At 34.1% G+C, this 23075-nt stretch overlaps 1 protein-coding gene across 1 annotated transcript in view; it reads right to left on the reverse strand.

Moving 5' to 3' along the window:
* Positions 1-23075, reverse strand: part of LOC150108472 (sorting nexin-6-like) — a 285148-nt gene that overhangs the window by 130699 nt on the left and 131374 nt on the right. Inside the window, exon 8 of the mRNA XM_090390474.1 lies at positions 874-904. Within this exon, the coding sequence (XP_090246600.1) occupies positions 874-904 (31 nt within the window). The remainder of the gene's footprint in view (positions 1-873; positions 905-23075) is intronic.

Genomic DNA, 23075 nt, shown 5'->3' on the forward strand with positions numbered 1-23075 from the left:
TGTGTTCCATGGAACTAGTGTTCTGTGAGATGTGAAAAAGTATTCCATGAAAAATTATAATTAATAATAATTATATTTAATAATTAATTATAATTAATAATTTAAAAAATAAATTTTTAGGCATAATTATTTCCAGCATTATACCTAGTATTAAATGAATTTGTGATTCAAAGAAAATCAATTCTATTAAAATGCAATAATTTTTTCCTTCTGAAAATCATAAGTCATGTTGTTTTGGTACGTATGTATATAACTTTTCTAATGTAGAATACAGCTTTAATTTTCAACCAATTTTATAATTTTTATACATCTATTTTGATTTTAAAAATAAAATGCATTTGAGCATTACTTATGTTTTTTATTTAAAGACTAAGTAGCCACAAAAGAATATAACCATTCTGTAAATATGCTGTGAGTTGAAAATTGTTCCATGACTAAAAAAAGTTTGAGAAATGATGGTATAATGAAACTGCAGTTCTGTAACAAGTTATTTTAAAAGCAGTAGTAAAGGGCAAGCAAATCCTGAACTATGTACTAGCTGCTAATTCTGCCACTTGCCAAATATCTTAAAACAAAATCTTTAATGTCACCTAGAAACCTCATCTCAAATTTTTCTCAATTACAGAGCATGACAAATAAAATGTTAGCTGAGTACTAACCAATTAGACAAAAAAAAAGAAAAAAAAAAGTCATCTGAATTTTCTTTGGCTGTGCACTTTGAAGTTGCACTCAAGCAGCGCAAGAAGTAACCTGTATGCTGTGGAAGTAAGTGCCTATTATCTTCAACTTCAGGGCTTCTAAAATTTCAGCATTTAAAAATAAGGCTAAGTTAACTTGGATCAAAATTGATAAGTGAAATCTTGAAATACTTACTTTGTTGTGCATATGTCTTGCTATTAAAGGCCTAAGGAAGAAAAAAAAAATCAGCTTCCCAACACAATATTTATAACAATGAAAAATTGACAACAGAATCAGTATATTATATAGCAGATTAAACCTTTCGATATGAATGCATATCATAAAACAGAGTAAAATAAAATTTGTACAGTATATTCACATTTTATAACTGAGTGACACAGTTGGATAGATGGAAAAGGTATACAAGAATACTTCTAGATTTTGCCAGAACATACAACATCAAGTTATGTTTGATGTCAAAGCATCAAACATCAGTATGGGAAGTTATGGTTACAACAGCAGCTGACATGCATGTAGAAAGTGATGTGTGGAGATGTTGAGTCTAAGAGAAAGGTGACAAGTGCACCACAGGGATCTATCTGCACCTGGCTCCATGCTGTTTAACTTGTATGTTAATGATATATAGATACTCATATATTAATGATAATGATTAATGAAGATAGTCAAAAACATCCAGAATGAATGCCACATAAAAGAATATCCAGGAAGATGATGACTTACAAACCAAATGGTTGAGGGAAAAAAAAAAAACAGAGGAAGAGCTATGAAATGCTGGGCTGAGACCAAAACAGGCCACTGGCCCTCGGAATCAGAAAAGAAGGAAGAAGATCTACAGAAAGAAATAACCAATTATTTGCAGATGATGCACAAATGAGCAAGGTGATAAGAGCCACAGCTGATACAGATCCTTTCAAGCTAGTTTTAAGATATTGGTTCTATGGACAAAATAATAATATCGGTTTAGTGCCACCAAGTGTAAGGTTATGGATTCTGGACTGAGGACATTACAGAGCAAACTTGCTGCAAACAGTGTGATAGTGGATCGAAAGTTAAAGTTTAGTCACCACAACTAATAAGGTGATAAGTCATCATCTTGGATAACCTGCAACACTGAAGAGAAAAATAACTTATAGGAAGAAGTAAGTTATTCTTCCACAAGGCCTTGATAAGACCACATCTGGACTACTAGACTGATATGCTTACATCTTCTTTCCTTTCCAAGGAAAGACAGCTCAAAAGATTCAGAAGTGGACAACCAAGATGATATCTTGCCTATGGAATTATGCATATGAAGATATATTGAGGGAACATGATCTCTAAAGTTTGAGAAATAGGATGACTACATCCTATTAAGGATGTAATCAGGAAGTAATTGAGATCTACATTATTTTCATGGTGTAACTGGATGAATCCTTGGACTCCGTGGTGGAGCCTGTATAATAATAAAACTTGAAGTTTTGCATGTAGTAGTCCTAATTAAAAAGTAATAAGCAACATCGGGTGTCAAAAATATTTCTGGCCACCTTACAATGATATAGGAACAAAACTATCAAATTAAAGAAATTAATCTAGAATAAGATGAAAATCTTCACACTCTCCCCTCCCATAATACAGATGGTTAAAATATTTTCTTAGATTCTGATTTTCTTCTATTAAAAAAAAATGTAGAAACGGTTTGCTCATCATCATGAATGGAAAAATCATGAGGAAAGTAGCAATTTTTTCATAACTTTATATGTAGTAACAAATATATCAGTATATTCATAGTATGGACAGGTCATGGTAACTAGATTTTCTAGAGAGGAGAGGAGATGAGTTTCAGTAACTGTGAATTTCCTTTTCTATAATAAATGCGATCTGTGGGTATAAGCTGTTTAAATGTATAAAAAATAAACTGGGTATGGTTATGAAACAACAAAGATATTAGGACCTCCATGAAGGAGGTCCTTATAATAAAATAAAAATTGTTATTTCCTTGCTCACCACAACTTCCAAGGATGAGCCTCCTTGTCTCTTCTCAACACTATTCTTAGGAAAAACTCCCCAGTGTCCATCCAAACATCTCTCAACAATGTCTACATCTCAGTCATATCACCCTCCCTTCCTCCTTCAATCCCTCAAAGTCTACAGATGACATGCATTCAATCCAGTTCTACAACATAAATTTATACTTAGAAAGAAATTATATTCTTGTTTAATCCTTTATTTATGTGTAAGCAAAGTAAACAAAATTTGCATGTGAAGTATCTTCATGATTAGGCTATGTGTATATAGATACTGATGACTTCAACATCAACTGCCTTAGTATCTCACAATGCAAAACAAACTTCCTTTCAGAAATGCATAATGCTATGGATTATGGGAGAGTCACTACCCAGACCAATTTCAACCTTAATTCAGGTCTGGTCAGTAGGAACCAGAAGCACTATGGACTAAAGTGCATGCTTCTCTTCAGTTTATAGCCACTGTCTAACAAGATGCTCACAAAATTCTTGAAAAATTAACAATAAGCTAGTGCAAGCCAGTGAGTGCTGCTGAAGGAAGTAGTGTGCAGCTGATGGTGAAAGAATTTAATATGGGATGACAGAGGCTAGTGAGCAGGTCTTATTTTAATAGGTTGTCCTAATAACAAGTATCTAAATTTTCTCAAGGGAAAAATTATTGATAGTGGTTCCTTCTCTAAGGTTGAATAGTTCAATTCTGTACCATAATTTCCTAATAATAAAACTTACTGGCTTAAAATCTTCTTCTTTCTGTTCTAATTAGCAATGCAGTCATTTGAAGCATCAGCAGAAAGATAAAAAAATTTCACCAAATTTAGGATAAATGAGAACTGAGCTTTAGTTAATGCGTTTTAGGTGTCAACTACTTCTTGTTGGGCTTTAACCCAATTGAATCTAACAACTTTCCTTGTCAAATACACTATGGATCTCAATAGCTGCAAACAATTAGGAATAAATTTTCTATAGAAGTTTAACATGCCAATGAATCTACGAACTTGCCTAACTGTTTTTGAAGGTTTGCCTGATAATATGCCTTCTACATTTGACTGAGTTGGCCCAATTCCTTTGTTGCCAATTTTATGACCTAAATACTCAGCTTCTTTTAAGAAAAATTGGCATTTAAAGCACATTAAAGATAGATTTGCTTCATCTAATTCAGTGGTTTAACCTTTTTTTTTTTTTTGCCTGGTGCCCCCCTTTCAACTATTTGTATGGCCTGCCACTCCCTGCTCAATTTTACACTGGTTAATGACTCAATAAGATAATTATAATATATTATTAGGCAAACCTAAATCACCATAAACTTATTTGAATAGATAATTAAAAATTAATCACTTTGACAGAAATTAATTTTTACTCAAAAAGATGTAACCTCATCATCATCATCATCATCAAATTCCTGCCATGTACCCTCAAGGGGTGTACAGGATATGATAGTACTACATGAAAAAAAATTTACATCATTACTAACTTCCTATCTACAATTTTCCTCCAAATCAGTCTGTTACTTGTCAAGACTCCAACATTATCAGATCTTATATTTCTATCGTCTAAGGCACTTTGTACCGTATCAATCCACCTATATCTTGCTCTTCCTCTGGGTCGTTTTGCTGCCAACCTGGCAGAGAACAATTGTTTTGCTAATCTTTCCTTGCCCATTCTGTTTAAGTGACCATACCACCTGAGATTAGCTCTGCTAACGTATTCCTGGATGCTGACAATGCCAAGTTCTTTCCTAATATCCTCGTTTTTAATATGATACTGCCATTGATGCCATCTGTTCACGCCTATAATCTTTCTTAGGACTCTCATATCTGTGGTCTCTAGTCTTTGGTCAAGTGTTTTACTTCTGACCCAGCTCTCAGATCCATAAGTTAAAACTGGTTTGAACACTGTCTTGTATACCGCTAATTTAGTATTCCGACTAATTTCTCTCTTATTCCATATGAATTTATTCAAAGATGTAACCTTACTGTATTTAATAAGCCATTCATTAATGGCTACCCTGAGCCTGATGAGATCCTGCTAATTTTTCAATATCAGGTTCAATGTTTGACAAACGAAGTCTCCTCTTTCACTTATTTGCAATCTATTTTGCTGCTTAGCTAACAGCCAGATCCTTTCTCGACCAAGTATGAACAATGAAAAGCAATGAGCAGTAATTTTATTTCTTGCCAAAACTGAGGATACTTGCATTACATGTTTGGCTAGAATCTTTCATAACCATGCTGTTGAAATTGCACTTGAGCTTCAAAATCATTTTTTAAATCAATAAATTCTTCACACAAATTTGGATGAAACAGAAGTAGCATCAGAAAGAAGTGAATTTATGACCCAATCAGGTATTTTAAGTTCATCAAAGATTTTGAATCTGATCATCAAGTCTTCTTTCAGTATCAGAAGATGGGAACAATAATAATCCAAATCTGTATGTAATATTAAATCATCATCTATTATTTGTAGACTTGGGAACTGCAGAAAATCTCATCTTGCAATGCTCTGCTTGTAGAATGTTAATTTGCTGATAAAAGCAATTATAATTTCCTTTTACTTTAATAAGATTCATGTTGCTTCCCTGCAATTTGATGTTAAGCTCATTTAATTTGGTGAAAATATCAGAAAGATATACGATGTCAACTTTTTCTTTTTTTAGAACATTACACATGTTCTCGTTATGTGAATTAAGAAATTCCAAAATACAATATCGTAAAGATCATTAAAGCGTCACAGACAGTTTCCATTTAAGAGCCATTTAACTTTGGTATGAAGCAAAAGATGCTCAAATTCTTAATTTCCATGGCAAATTTCCCATAAAATACGGGTATTCAATGTCTGGGTATTCTTGTTGATACTGAACTATTGCTGAGAGGAATTGACAAGGCCATATTACTTTTACCTGGGCCAATCATCATATCTAAAACTTCATTTATAGTTGGTAAGATGAAAGTTTTGCCTGTGAATCTATTAAAATAATAATAATAATAATAATAATGATAGTATATGGCTTTTCCACATTTGGCAATTAATTTTATTCACTGCTTTAACAACACCATCCAGTCTCATGTAGTCTACTGCTAAGATGTTTTGCAGCTAAGTGCTGTCTATGAAGAATGCAGTGAATTGTAAAGATTACAACTGCTTCTTTTAAATGTGCTATAAATCCATAGTGATGACCAATCATAGCTGATACCCCATCAGTTGCACATGCAATAATATTTGAGAGAGAAATATTTTTAGCATTAAAAAGTCTTTAACAACCTTAAAAATTGTAGAACCATTTGTGTCAATTTTCAGTTGTTCTGCAAATAGAAACGCTTCTATAATTTCTTCATTAGTATTTATATATTGCATGTAAGCCATTAGCAAAGCTTTGTTGTCATGTAAAGTTGTCTCATCGAGATGCAAAGAAAATTCTTGGTTTTAAAATCATCACAAAGTTTTTTTCATTGTCCTTTGCCATTTCATCAATTCTTGTTGATACTGATCTACTGCTAAGAGGGATTGACAATGTCATAATACTTTTACCTGGACCAATTATTATATCTAAAACTTCATTTATAGTTGGTAAGATGAGAGTTTCCAAGATAGTATGTGGATTTCCAGATTTGGCAATTAATTTTGAAAGTTTGTAAGACACAGCAAATCCTTTCTCCTGTTGGTTACTTTGTTTTGCAACCAACCCTTTAAAGTCCAGGACGATTTTTAAATTTAGTCTTTAATTCACGAAAGTACTCCACATCCTTTTTTGCTTTATTTGGATGCTTTGTTCTTAAATGCTCAATCATTCTTGAAGGATTCATTCCTTCGTTCGAGAAAGTTTTTCATATATTAAGCACATTGGTAACTGCTCATTATTTATAAATGGAATAATTCCATATTTTAAATATTCACTTGAATGTTCATGACACTTTCTTTTTTCACTTATTTTAATGGGCTACAGTGCTACACAATATCAACAAAGTGCACCACATGATACCACAGGCTAGATATAAACTGCAAATCAAAGTTGCCAGATAGGCATTAGGAAAAGTAGCAGGTAAAGCTTATAAAGGTAGTGGATTCTGCTAAAAATTGTTCAAATTAATTATTTGCAATGTACAAAATTCAAACCAAAAAGGAGCCCAATTACTTAATTTTCAATATAAAAATTCTAAAAAAATAAGATAAATAAATTTGAACAGTGTTGCCAAACATACAATATAAATAGGATGCTACTACATTAAATACAAAATTTTTTGCTTTTATTATATTAGTAGTATTATAATGCCTACTGCCCCATGTTATACCTTGATAAGTTGGAACATAAGATATTTCATCTTATCATTGTATAACAGAGCGAACACACAATAAGAAACATTATAACATGCTTCTCTCTAGGTATTAAAATACTGCTTTGTAGATATATCAAATATTTCAAACTAAAAGAAAACAAATAGTTAGTTATATAATATTTCAACAAGGGATCACTCACTAGTTAGTATAAATAATAGTGGAAGTGTAACGTGAGGGCAACGGTTTGCCCCGGGCATTTGCGTGTCAACAGCACACGAAAAATGTAGTGGAGAAAGCTGGACGCTGTGACGTCGACCTATGTGAAAGCGCTAGGTGAACATCACGGAGTGCGAGAATTGCCGGGAACCAAGGCGAAATATAAGGGTCAAGCACCCCTACACGAGGCTTTTTTGTTCCTGATCTCCTGGTGTTGGTCTCGCGGTGTCATGAGCGGGTGAAGGGTGGCAGCGCCTCCACTCCGGAGGGTTTTGATAGAGGCATTGGCGGAACTAGAAGGGCGTATCTCCGCGGAAAGAGTATGCCCGGCCGCCCACATAAAGCCAGATAGGAACCCATAGATATTTCGATTAAGGAGAGACAGATTCCTGAGGACCTCTTAATGTGATGCAGTTCAAGATAGATAAGTAGGCTTTATAGTATTTGTTAACTATGAATGAAAGGATTTGTACCACGCTGTGAATCTAAGGAAGGAAGGAACATTAATAATATTATATAGAACTGAACTGTAGTGATCCTGAGAAAATTACCATATATTTACTGTCTCCTACTGTGATCGAATTATGTTATATGTTTAAAGAGGTTATGATAAAGTTCAGAGTACAGAAATGCTATTATTGACAAGATTGTAAAAGATATAGATGCTATTATAGGTTTAAAGAGGTTATGATAAAGTTCAGAGTAAAGAATTGCTATAAATTGACAAGACTGTTCTATATAATATTAATAATATTATATAGAACTGAACTGTAGTGATCCTGAGAAAATTATCGTATATTTACTGTCTCCTACTGTGATCGAATTATGTTATATGTTTAAAGAGGTTATGATAAAGTTCAGAGTACAGAAATGCTATTAATGACAAGATTGTAAAAGATATAGATGCTATTATAGGTTTAAAGAGGTTATGATAAAGTTCAGAGTAAAGAATTGCTATAAATTGACAAGACTGTAAAAGATATAGATGCTATTATATATTTAAAGAGGTTATGATAAAGTTCAGAGTAAAGAATTGCTATAAATTGACAAGATTGTAAAAGATATAGATGCTATTTTGAGTGGTTTGATTGAAACTGAATTAGAAAAGAATTATTGAGATTGTTATGCATAATTTAGGTGTTTTAATGTTGATGATATTTATACTGAAAAAATTAGCAATAGTCAGTCTGAGTATCCTTGTGATATTGGAATGTTTTAATGTTAACCTGACTGTCAGGAACTCTCTTAGATTGAGATTTAAGTTTACATATACTATGTATATAATTATAGTATCTAATAAACCTTGCTTTTGAATACAATTAAGTCTATTTGTGATTTTGGAATCTGATGCACCACTTATAAAAACTAACATGAACCTAAGCGGGAAATTAGAAGGAAGAGATTTAGCCACATCTGCAAAGATCAAGGTAATACTATCTAGAGATCGCCTCTTGATTGATATTATTATTTAATCTAAAAGAGCTGAGTGGCGCAACGAAAAAATAAAATTCTTAGTGTTTTACGAGAGGTTGATCTCAGATACTCTGATATTGGCTTGACCCTGGGGCAATTCCATTGTTTTACAGGGGTACCACGTGATACCTGAGGAAGGGTTGAACGAGAATTTGAATAAAAGACTAAAAGAGTAATTATATTAGAGATAAGGACACAACACCCACTCAGTGTTCCCTAATGCTCCCCCCCGGGGGGGGGGGGGGGCTCAAACATTCCACAAGATTTTACAATGGCTATCTAGATCGTTTGAATAAATTAGAATATCATCCTGAAAACAGATGAATCCATTTCCTACCATATCTGATAACACAGAATTCATTAAAGACTGGAATGACAACAGAATTTCTTGCAACTAGTGGTAATCTACATAGCTGATATTTCTGCATTCTAGTAGTAAATGCAAAGGAATTTCTGTCTTCCTTCTTCAAAGGGATCTGAAGTACCCAGAATTTAAATCCAGTTTTGTAAAATATTGTGCTCCTTCCAAACAGATCAATAATTCCTCAATCTTACACAGAGGGAAATCAAAGGTTTTGTAACCTTATTGATTACTCTCAAATCTAAGTCAAACCTTAGGCTTCCATTTGGTTTTTCAATTAAGATGAATGGGCTATTCCACTAAGAATTTGACTTCTCAATTATTCCTGCCTTTTCATATTTGTGCAGAAGTTTCTGAAAACGCTCCAAATATTTCAGTGGAGTCTAATATTGCCTAATGTAAATAGGAGATTGAGTACAAACATGCAATGAGTGTTCTACAGCATTAGTTCAAGACATTGAAACAATATCCTCAGTGAAAACACCAGAGAAAAATTCAAAGGCAGATTTAAAGAAATTCAGAATTCTATTCCTTTTTTCACTAGTGTTTGCTGATTTCATTGAATTCTGCACTTCTTCTTCATGTAGCTTCCTCAATGCAAGGGTGCAGCACCATGTTGGAATTTTTTTCCCACTTGATTAGACTATAATAAATTTAGTTTAATCCTTTATCCAAGTGTAAGCAAAAAAAGTTTGTGTCTGAAGTATCTTACTAAGGCAACTCATGGTAAAGGTGGACAAAGCTCTCATCACTTGTCTTAGTATCTCCCATAATGCAAAGCACATCTCCTTGCAGAGATGTATAATGCTATGCATTAAGGGAAGGCCACTACCCAGACCGGTTTCGACCTTTATTGAGGTCTCATCAGTGGGAGACAGACCCAGAGGTGGAAGTAATGGAGAAGTCATATTTACCTATACGAGTTGCCAACAGGTGTCTCACCTTATTATTAAATTATTCTGGATTTTATTACTAATTACTAAATTACTCTTGGTTAGGCTATAATAAAAAAACTTCCAACAACTTTCTCTAAATCCAGAGTAATTTAATAATAAGGTGAGACACCTTTTGGCAACTCGTATAGGTAAATATGACTTCTCCATTACTTCCACCTTAGTATCACCACCTCTGGGTCTGGCTCCCACTGACGAGACCTCAATAAAGGTCGAAACCGGTCTGGGTAGTTGCCCTTCCGTTAATGCACAGCATTATACTTTGCATTAGGAAAAGTATTTCCTAATGCAAAGCACATCTCCTTGCGGAGATGTGCTTTGCATTATGGGAGATACTAAGACAAGTGATGAGAGCTTAGTCCATGAGTCTTCAGTCCTGAAGATACTTCAGATGCAAACTTTTTTGTTACACTTGGATAAAGGATTAAACTAAATTTATTATGGTGCAGTACCATGTCCTTCCAGTCTGTTAAATCTGGAATGAACACTAAAATTATAATTTGGTATTTTATTCAGATTTAACATAAAATGCAAAATTTCCCTAAAGAGAATTACTTGTAAATAGATAATATTAGAACTCCTTGTACATATAGTACTAATAGTCCATTCATATAAATTTTCTATGTGAGTATTTTGTAAATGGTCCTTAAATAACTAACAAGAAATAAAGTAATATAGAGGTGATATTGTAACAAGGTCAGAGTTTAGAGTAAACTATTGTAATCCGATTATAAACATGACCTCAGGCAGTTGTTATATGAACCGAAGGCATGTGCAGGCTGCCCACGAGGAAATGCAATGAGAGGAGAAGGTGTGGTGTGCAAGGAGAATTAGGTGGCATCTGCAAATGAGTGACGTATTAGAGAGAACAGACACAGAGCATATAAAAGTCATAGCGACACGAGTTTGAGGTCTTTTTTTGTCTTTTCATTCCTAGTTCAGGTTTTGGTGTTTTCTTCCCTCCTGCGGTTTTCCATGTGGTGGGTCATAGCTTCGAGGCAACGGAGTCGAGCGGGAGTCGTTCAGCAGTGGTGACATGGTCAGAATAGCAGGCTTGTCCAAGCATAGCCATCCATACAATGGGACAAACAGTGTATGCTGAAACTTCGTATAGCTCCAGCCGTACCCTTCTGCCAGACAGATTCTTGGACATAAGGTAAAGAAGTGATCCATGATAGTAGACACCCAAGAAGTCAAGGTTGATGAATAGGGTGATGACCTGAGAGAAACCTACAAGAAGACATGGTGAAAAGTATTTCCTAATGAATTCATCTGGTTGGTAACGTAAAGCTTTATTTCTTATTTGTATTGTGTAATTCTTAGGCTAGAGTGAGCTACAGTGTAAAATTTCCTGTGGATCGGACTTGTTAAGACAGATTTTAGGACTTTAGTACCTATTCCTCTAACAAGGATCTTTATAGTTATAGAAGTATAGAATTACAGGAATTGTCATTAGTTTAAGGTTAGTTTGAAGTCTATGTGTTATATGTGCATTAATTGAGGAAGAAATAGGGCCTTCATCCATATATTTGTGTTAAGTAATCAGGTTAAGGACAATTTGGATTTGTTAATATCACCTAATGAGAGATACCGATTGTGAACTAGATCTTGTTTATAAATTTTTACATAATTAATTTTAGGGACCTTCATTTAACATAGTTTTGATTAACATGTATTGTATTTTTGGATGAATAAATTTCTTTGTTGCTTAACCCAAAATACGTGTATAATTTTCAGAGCCAATGCAATGCACCACCTGCTAAAAATATTGACCCTGTATAAGAAAAAACATAGGAAACGGTTACAACTGCTGTTTAGAAATATTAGTAAGGGCTTGTTTAACGTTGATATTTATTGGAATCGTGATAATCTGTAGGTCAAATCCCTTACAAGAAGTTCTCTCTTGTATAGGAATCAAGATTGTGCAGCTAAACAAATAAATTTTCTTGATTCTGAAAAGGACTTGACCCCAGAATTTATAGAATTTTCCTTGTTTGAAGACTTTGCACCCGATTTAAGACTGAAGGAGAGGCCACGAAAGATTACAACAAAAGGTGCCGCAGACAAGGGATATAGTTGAGGGTTAAACAAGACAAGATTTATCTTTAAAAGTTTTAAGAGTAGTCAATAATCTTCTTCTTCTGCAGCTTCTCCCACTTACGGTTGATGGGTCACTGTTGATGATGAGTCTCCTCCCCATCCTCCTGTCTTGGGCTGTCACCACATCCAAGTTCTTCATCCTCAAGTCCTCTTCTACCAGCTCCCTCCATCTCTTCTTTGGCAGCCCATGCTTCCTCCTTCCTTGCACATCCATTTGCATGACCCTTCTTCCCACATATTTGTCCTCCCTCCTCATAACATGACCATACCATCTCAACCTTGCCTCCTGTATCTTCACTCCTAAGTTCGTAACTTTCACTGTTCTCCTCACAGTCATTTCTCAGACGATCCTTTCTGGTCACATCGCACATCCACTTAAGCATCCTCATCTCTGCTACTTCCATCCTGCTGATGTTATTTTTCCTCAGGGCCACAGTTTCTATAGCATACGTTATAGTTGGCCTCACTACTGTCCTATAGATTTTGCCTTTCAGATTGATCGGCACCCTCTTATCGCATAACACTCCAGCCATCTCCCTCCAGTTCCTCCGACCTGCTTGTATCCTGCATCCCACTTCCTTCTCAGCTCCTCCATCTTCTTCCACTGTTGTACCTAAGTATCTAAAGTCCCTCACCTGCCTGATGACATTTCCTTCCAGCTCCAGATCTGTCTCATGGCTACCACCCACTGTGCAACACATATACTCTGTCTTACTTCTGCTCAGTCTCATACCTCTCTCTTCCATTACTTTTCCCCATCTTTCCAGTTTAGTTCCCACTTCTTCTCTTGAATCTGCACACAGCAAGATGTCATCTGCATACGACATTGTCCAAGGTGCATTTCTCTCACCTCCTCCGTCACCACCTCCATCACAATGTTAAACAGAAATGGACTTAATGCTGACCCTTGATGCAAGCCAACCGTTACTTGAAAACTTTCTGTCTGTCCCAGACAGGTCCGAACACTTGTCTTCACATTTCTGTACATCTCCTGCACCAACCTGACATATTTCTCCAGAACCTTCTTCTCCCTCAGACACCTCCAGACTTCTTGCCTTGGCACTCTATCGTATGTTTTCTCCAGATCAATAAATGCCAGATGTAGTTCACGTTGTTTCTTTTGAAACTTTTCTATCACCTGCTGTAACCCAAAGATAATATCTGTTGTTGATCTACCAGGCATGAAGCCAAATTCTTCCTTTGCAATCTCCACCTCCTTCCTCAATCTTCCATCAGGAACCCTTTCTAGGATTTTCATTGTGTGGGACATCAACTTTATTCCTCTGTAATTTTTACAGTCTTGTGCATCCCCTTTACCCTTGTAGATGGGGATAAGAGTAAGAGTAGTCAATAATACAATAGAAATATATAGACATTACACATATTAATAACAAAACTAAAAGATATAACACAGTCCTCTCTGTTGGCAGCTCTTGTTTTTGTTTCAGCATAGTCACATACTCCTGTCCATGATCTTATATCATCAAACCATGTCCTCCTTTTTTTACTTCTTGATCCTCTTCATAATCTTTCCTTCTAAAGCTGTTAGTGTTCTCTGTCTTGCTGATCCCCTCAATACATGTCCTGCCAGTCTCATCTTTCTCTGGATCATTTCAAAACTTCAGAAGACTGCTCTAATTTTCCTTTGTCACTTGATGTCCTGTCCAAACTGTATTCTAGTCCACACAAGGACTATAATACTATACCATCAAAAAAATTACATGCAAATGCAAGACGTTTCAGAAAATCAATTCCAAATATTGCTTGTACATTTGGATTAGAGGATTCCGAAAGAACTATTAATGGATGACAAACTTTCAAAAGAAAACAAGAATTGAAATAAAAGCATTTATTTGCTTATGAGCTGAAATTTCTGATTCAAATATACCCTTCAGCTTAATAGAATAACTTAAAACTGAAATGTCATTTGGAATTAGTTTTGATTTTGTTAAACTATAAGTGAAATATGTGCACCTGTGTCAAGTAAGATTTCACAAGGCATATTTTCAATAAATACTTGTAGAACTGTCAAAGAATTATCTGCATTAGCACAAGGAGCTAATGGTACATCAAATTCTCTTTCATGGTGTGAACTGCCTTTAGCTTTACCCATGTCTAATGAGTACTTTGACATTTCTGTCCTTGCCAATATGACACCAGAATAATAATTATTTCCAATTTTTTTTATATTCTCAGATTTCTTATTTTGAAAAAACAAATTTTATCTCTAACATAACAGTCTTTAGCAAAATGACAAATAAATGGTTTATTGCATCTAAAACATCTTAGAACATATCTCCTTTGAGATGTTTTATTCTTGTCAATACCATTAGATTTACAAGAGGAACATTGATTATCTGTAGGATTCTTAGATATTGTTAAACAGATATCATCTTAAACAGAAGTTCTTGTCCTTTCACTATTGGTCTCTGCTGTCTTTCTATTTCTTTGCTAAGAAATGCTTTTAGTTCCTTTATTTTTCCCAAATCATATGATTTTACTTTGGACTCAAATTCTGGAACATATTCAGTTAAATTCACAGAAATTTCCTTAGACTAGAATTTCCTTTCTTTTTCTTACCACCTTTTAATTTTTGAAACTTCCCTTCTCTCACTTATCTGAAGCCACTATGTTAGGAGAATAAGTTTCATTATACTGAAAAGAAATTTACCTGTTTAGTGTTTATGGAATGAAATATAATAAGTCTATCTTCCTTTTTCCTAACAAGTTGAAAATATTCTTCAAGATTTGTAACTTTTTTCTTGTATGCTGTTTCTTTCAAACTATCTTTAAGGCCATGCCTAAACTGATGAAACAGTAACCATTCTAAAGAAGATCTCTCTTCAGGTGAAAACATGATTCCTTTGAAACAGACTCCTTATTACCTTGAATGCACTGATGAATTTTCCAAATGTTATGTCCTAATTCTCTCACATTTGAAGATTCAGATATTAGCAAACTCTTAAAGATTGCATAACTGTCAATGTCTCTCAGTAAAGAGGATGTGTGTAAGAACATTTTGGCTTTGCCCAATAATTTATTACGAAGTATAATCAACAAATGAAAATCTGATCATTTCCTTAAATCTCTAATTTTTTCTCCATATCTAAAAAATGTTTCTATGCACTATCACCTGAGAATGAAGGTATTACAAAGGTTGGATTAATTAACTTAAAAAATTCCTCATCATTAACTGAAGAAACTTTACTACTAGGATTACTATCTTCCATAGCCATTTTACTTGAGTCAAAATTAAACTTTCTGGAGTTTAAAAATAAAGTTAAGTCACAACCAATTCTGTCAACTGCATCAGTTGTTTAGAGATTGTATATGTTATTTCATCTCTATAAAGAGATTTTTACTCAGAGTGTTTATTAATTACACAAGGGTTCAATTCCGATTGGTGCAATGACTTTTAGAAACCGGAAAATTATTGACTCGAGGCCAAATAAAAAAATATATAAATGTAATGAAACTAAAATAATATATACATTTTAAATAAAATTACATAAATAATTACAAAATTAACTGGATTCAAGGCCTTCTAAAATAAATCTATACTTTAGAGATTTTTTTTATCCAAAATATTAATATCCTTCATTTTCTGACTCATTCTATTACCAGATTGTTTCATGTCTACCAGACTAAACATCTTGTTTTCAGAACAACAAAATTGTTCCGAGTCAGTTTCTTTGTTAAGTCCTTTCAAAAAATATAAAAATTTCTTCTTCTTTTCGATGGGATCCTTTTTTTTTTATCTCCCTAATGTAGCATATAATATTATTCCTCTTGTCTCATCAAAGTATAAATATTCTTAGCTCTTACAGTTCTATTTGAAGCACAATATACTAATTTTCGTACCAGAGAAAAACGTTTCTTCTACTACTTCATAAACAACATATTTAAGTTGAGCTCTTCATGTTAAGTCACTTTACGGTTTCAAATTTCCATAGTAATCCGGTGTCCCTAATACGAAGATGAAATTTTCCATTCAACGTTTCTTCGAACATTCAATTAAAACTCTGACTGTAATATCTTCTCTTTATTTACTAAATACTTGTTGCCAGTCTCAACTTCTCCAGTTGAAAGACTCACAGTTCTACGAATCCTTCTCGGAATCTTGTATTAATATTTTCCCGAATGTCATGTAAAACTTAAAAACTTCCTAAGAACAAAATTTCTCCGGTCTGCATTCTTCAACTTTCATTAGCTTTCTACTTGCTTTTTCTTGTCACTCCAACCGAACACTCTCTCTCTCTGTCAGCTGTCAATCACTCATCAATCTCCTCAACAAGTATGCACACTCCATGTAAATAACAAGCTAGAAGTTACGCATAATGGCTGACACATTGTCTCCGTTAGTGTAACGAGAATGTCTTTACAAAACACAACACTTAATAATTTTAACTTACAATAAAAAAATTGAAAGTAACACAACTATCAGGATCTAGTAAGTACATCAATTATCAAGTGTTTTATATTTCATTTTGACAATAATACCAATAACGGGCATATCACAAGTGCCGATGTGCATGTTACGAAACCAAAACTAATAATATATTAACATAGAGAAATAATTGTAAAAAGAATCATAATTGTAAATTATGATTCTTTTCATAATTATTTCTAATTATTTACAATTATTTATAATCATAATTGTAAATTATAATTATGTTTAACAATATCATTCTCAAAGTAATGGAATGTGTGAAAGGTTAAATAAGACTTTAAAACACACACACACCTTCCAAATTGGCTAATGGTAAATTGCCAAACTGGGATTCATACTTGCCACAAGCTTTATTTGCTTGTAAGATAGAAGTTCATTCTGTTATTAAAGAAAAACCTGCTTTTGTACTATATAATTTTGATCCTAACTTTCCAAATGAGTTAAGATCTACACATATTAATTCAAGTTTCTCTGATATTGATGAATATCTTGAAGAAATAGTAGAAAGAAATTCATGTGTTCGTGAGCTTATAGTAGAATCTAGTAAGCTTAGTTCCCATAAAGCATGAGCAATTATAAATAGATTCAAAAAATATAAGAATCTTAGTTCTGGTGATTTAGTACTTTTAGAAAATAAATTTGGTCCTAGAAAGGATAGTAAATTAGATAAAAAAGGTTCCAGTCCTTATAGGATATTAGTACAATAATCTCATGTGAATTGTAAAATATAAGATATGAAGAATCCAACTAAAATACAAATTGTACATTCTGATAGATCAAGATTATTGTTAAGAAATGATAGTTTAGCATGCTTAAAATATGATTTTAAATAAGATATTAAAAGGAGTAGCCATAGTATTCAACACAAAATACGAGGCTCATCTTCTTGAATGGCAGTCAGTCTCAAGTAGAGTAATGTGGGCAAATATGAAAATGGGGAACTGGACAATGAGACTTATTTTTGCCTATGGTCCCACAGAAGGTTCTACTAAGGTAGAAGTGGAGGAATTTTTTCAGGCTTTAGAAAAAGCAACTCACACAATGAAAAAGGAAAAGTGGTCCTTGTTGGAGATCTAAATAGCAGAGTAAGAAATTTTCAGACATACAAAAATATTTTTGGGAAAATTTGGAGAAAAGAGTAAAGATAATAATTGAATTTCTGCTCAGGACATGGACTGGTTATTACTAACACCATGTTCCAACATAAAAATGTGCACAAATTCACATGGAGAGAAGAGGCAAGGAATAAGAAAAGTCTCATTGATTATGTTATTGTTGATAGTGATGTTTTCTCCCTGGTGCAGGACACCAGAGTGTATAGAGGATTTGAAATTGGAAGTGATCACTATTTAGTCTTGAGGAGGATAAAACTGAATTTCATATTGAAAAGAATAACATGTAAGAAAGTTTTAAAGCGAATAAAAGTTGAGCAGCTCTCAGGTGTGAACTGTAGACTAAAATACACAAAGATTATTGAAGAAAAAATGAAAGGGTTTGAGAACAGGAATGAAACCTTGGAGATTCAGTGGCAAGCCTTAAAGAAAACCTTGATCGATTAAGCCAGAGAGGCATGTGGTGAGGTTGTCTGCAAGGATAAAAAAATCAGAACTCCCTGGTGGACACAGGAAGTTAAAGAGGCAGTGAAGAAAGCATATCAAAAGTTCCTGATAAAGGAACTTTTGATATGCTTTCTTCTGACAAATAAGTCAGCTTATGCTCTTAGAGAATACAGAGACAAATGCAAGAATGCTAAACACTGTGTAAAACTAGCCTAAACAAAAGTCATGGAAGGACTTTGGCAAGAATATAGAAAATAAATATCAAGAAGGTGGCAAAATATTCTGGAGGTTGTTGAAGAAACTTAGGAATGGAGGAAAGAGTGCTGTAAAAGGAGTTACTGATGAGATGATATCCTTGAAGTATGGAGTAATTACTTTGAAAAACTGCTAAATGAAAAAAGCAGTGATGAGAGCACAGTGATAAAAAACACTCAACAGGCATGCAGTCAGGAATACATATCCATACTTGAAGTAGAAAAAGCCATCAAAGGCTTGAAATGTGGAAAGGCAGCAGGAGTAGATGATATTCGACCAGAAATGCTGAAGTATGGTGGTATAAGAGTCTTACAGTGGCTGCACTGCATAGTTCAGAAAGCCTGGGGCAGAGGGATGAATTCCATATGATTGGAGTAGAGCTCTCATAATATTCATATAATAAAACAATGCGAGAATTACAGACGCATTTCATTAATGAGGGTTCCTGGTAAGATATATGCAAGTATACTTGAGAAACGGTTGAGAAGGATTGTGGAAGAGAAGTTTGGTGAAGAACAAACTAGATTCAGGCCAAATTGAGGCTGTCAGGATCAGATTTTCACTTTATCGCAGATAGTTGAGAAATCATGGGAATATAACAAAGATCATCTGTATTTAAGTTTTGTCGATTTGGAAAAGGCATATGACAAGGTGCCAACCAAGAGAGAAACTATTCAATACGCTATAGTTAGTAGTGTATTGAATAGTGGTGTTAATGGGGCATTATATCAAGCAATACTTAGTCTTTATTTGAGTTGTAAGTCAGCAGTTAGAATTGAAGGAAGTACAGGAAGATGGTTTAATGTTAAATCTGGTGTGAGACAAGGATGTACATTATCCCCTCTGTTATTCATTATCTATATGGATCACATTATGAAGGAAAGTGGTATTAAACATGATATCAAAATTGGAGATGTTAATGTCAGCTCTTTGCTTTATACGGATGATGTTATACTTCTAAATAAATCTGCTTCAAGTCTGCAAGATTCTCTGACTAAATTAAATATCTGTTGTAATAGATATGGTATGAAGGTCAGCAATAAAAAGACAAAGACAACGAAAATAGGCAGAAGCACTAAAAATATCAACTGCATTGTGAATGGAGAACCTATATAACAAGTGAAACATTTCAGCTATTTAGGCAAGATTTTTACTGAAGATGGTAAATTAAATATAGAAATAGACAACAGAATCAGCAAAGCTGATATGGTAGGAAGTCAATTGAATAAATTCATATGGAATAAGAGAGAAATTAGTCGGAACACTAAATTAGCTGTATACAAGACAGTGTTCAAACCAGTTTTAACTTATGGATCTGAGAGCTGGTTATAGAGAAGATTATAGGCGTGAACAGATGGCATCAATGGCAATATCATATTAAAAACAAGGAGATTAGGAAAAAATTGATTGTCAACATCCAGGAATGCGTTAGCTCTCAGGTGGTATGGTCACTTAAGCAGAATGGGCGAAGAAAGATTAGCAAAACAAGTGTTCTCTGCCAGGTTGGCAGCAAAACAACCCAGAGGAAGAGCAAGATATAGGTGGATTGATACGGTACAAAGTGCCTTAGACGATAGAAATATAAGATCTGATAATGTTGGAGTCTTGACAAGTAACAGACTGATTTGGAGGAAAATTGTAGATAGGAAGTTAGTAATGATGTAATTTTTTTCATGTAGTACTATCATATCCTGTACACCCCTTGAGGGTACATGAAAGGAATTTGATGATGATGATGAGGATTAAGATTTTCCTAACCTGAATAATAAGAAACTAAAGTCTTATAAAAATAAATCAAGATGTCAACCTAATTGTTCTGAAAGTTCAAGGCAACAAACTCATAAAAATTATTACAAAAATTATCTAGTTATGTACATAAGTATAAACCTAAGTTCTCTAAAGAGAAAGTAGAAAATAAAATTAAGTAACATGATAATTCAGGTAATGAAAACTTTCTGACATGTAGTTTAGAAAAGTTAATGTCAGAATATCATAAATATGCATATGAGGATTCAAAAGAGATTAAAGAAATTACATCTTCCAAATTAAATACTGTTAATGAAGATAACCAAGCTTCTGAAACTGTTATGAAGGCTTTGCACTAACAAATGGTATATTTATTGAAAATAGGCAAAAACAATATAATTTGAGGCCAAGAAGTCATATTCTTAAGAGGTGTGATTTCCTAAATATTAATAGGAGAAAATATTGAAAAAAAAAAAAAAAACTAAGTCATTGTAAAATATAACATAAATATCATCATCAAAGTCCTGCTATGTACCCTCAAGGGGTGTACAGGATATAATAGTACTACATGAAAAAAAAATTACATCATTATTAATTTCCTCCAAATCAAATTTTCCTCCAAATCAGTCTGTTACTTGTCAAGACTCCAACATTATCAGATCTTATATTTCTATCGTCTGAGGCACTTTGTACCGTATCAATCCACCTATATCTTGGTCTTCCTCTGGGTTGTTTTGCTGCCAACCTGGCAGAGAACACTTGTTTTGCTAATCTTTCCTCACCCATTCTGTTTAAGTGACTATACCACCTGAGATTAGCTCTGCTAACGCATTCCTGGATGCTGACAATGTAAAGTTCTTTCCTAATACCCTCGTTTTTCATATGATATTGCCATTGATGTCATCTGTTCACACCTATAATCTTTCTTAGGACTCTGATATCTATGGTCTCTAGTCTTTGGTCAAGTGTTTTACTTCTGACCCAGCTCTCAGATCCATAAGTTAAAACTGGTTTGAACACTGTCTTGTATACAGCTAATTTAGTGTTCCGACTAATTTCACTCTTATTCCATATGAATTTATTCAATTGACTTCCCACCATACCAGCTTTGCTGATTCTGTTGTCTATTTCTATATTTAATTTACCATCTTCAGTAAAAATCGTGCCTAAATAGCTGAAATGTTTTACTTGTTCCACAGGTTCTCCATTCACAACACAGTTGACATTTTAAATGATTCTGCCTATTTTCATTGTCTTTGTCTTTTTATTGCTGACCTTCATACCATATCTATTACAACAGCTATTCAATTTAGTCAGAGAATCTTGCAGACTTGTAGCGGATTTATTTAGAGGTATAACATCATCCGCATAAAGCAAAGAGCTGACATTAACATCTCCAATTTTGATATCATGTTTAATACCACTTTCCTTCATAATGTGATCCATATAGATAATGAATAACAGAGGGGATAATGTACATCCTTGTCTCACACCAGATTTAACATTAAACCATCTTCCGGTACTTCCTTCAATTCTAACTGCTGACTTACAACTCAAATAAAGACTAATATGGCTTGATATAATGCCCCATTGACACCATATAACTGTAGCGTATTGAATAGCTTCTCTCTTGGCACCTTGTCATATGCCTTTTCCAAATCGACAAAACTTAAATACAGATCTTTGTTATATTCCCATGCTTAATCGACTATTTGTCATAAAGTGAAGATCTGATCCTGACAGCCTCTATTTGGCCTGAATCCAGCTTGTTCTTCACGAAGCTTTTCTTCCACAATTCTTCTCAACCGTTTCTCAAGTATACTTGCATAGATCTTGCCAGGAACACTCAGTAGGGAAATACCTCTGTAATTCTCACATTCAGTTTTATTTCCCTTTTTATATATGGGTACTAGAGAGCTCTACTCCAATCATCGGGAATTCGTCCCTCTGTCCAGGCCTTCTGAACTATGCAGTGCAGCCACTGTAAGACTCTCACACCACCATACTTCAGCATTTCTGGTCGAATATCATCTACTACTGCTGCCTTTCCACATTTCAAGCCTTTCCTCCATTCCTAAGTTTCTTCAACAACCTCCAGAATATTTTGCCACCTTCTTGATATTTATTTTCTATATTCTTGCCAAAGTCCTCCCATGACTTTTGTTTAGCTAGTTTTACACAGTGTTTAGCATTCTTGCATTTGTCTCTATATTCTCTAAGAGCACAAGCTGACTTATTTGACAGGAACTTTTGATATGCTTTCTTCTTTTCCTTCACTGCCTCTTTAACTTCCTGTGTCCACCAGGGAGTTCTGATTTTTTTATCCTTACAGACAACCTCACCACATGCCTCTCTCGCAGAATCAATCAACGTTTTCTTCAGAGTTTGCCACTGAATCTCCAAGGTTTGATTCCTATTCTCAAACTCTTTCATTTTTTCTTCAATAATCTTTGTGTATTTTAGCCTACAGTTCACATCTGAGAGCTGCTCAACTTTTATTTGCTTTAAAACTTTCTTACATGTTATTCTTTTCAATATGATATTCAATTTTATCCTGCTCAAGACTAAATAGTAATCACTTCCAATTTCAAATCCTCTATACACTCTGGTGTCCTGCACCAGGGAGAAAACATCACTATCAACAATAACATAGTCAATGAGACTTTTCTTATTCCTCGCCTCTTCTCTCCATCTGAATTTGTGCACATTTTTATGTTGGAACATGGTGTTAGTAATAACCAGTCCATGTTCTGAGCAGAAATCGAACAGATATTTGCCATTATTATTAGCTTTGCTCTTTTCTCCAAATTTTCCCAAAATATTTTTGTATGTCTCACAATCATTTCCTACTCTGCTATTTAGATCTCCAACAAGGACCAACTTTTCATTTTTCATTGTGTCAGTGGCTTTTTCTAAAGCCTCAAAAAATTCCTCCACTTCTACCTTAGTAGAACCTTCTGTGGGACCATAGGCACAAATAAGTCTCAT

This window comes from Typopeltis vanoorti, chromosome 3 (genome assembly GCF_054136105.1).
Source record: "Typopeltis vanoorti isolate ZY-2024b chromosome 3, IOZ_Tvanoo_1.0, whole genome shotgun sequence".
NCBI classification, from domain to species: Eukaryota; Metazoa; Arthropoda; class Arachnida; order Uropygi; family Thelyphonidae; genus Typopeltis; species Typopeltis vanoorti.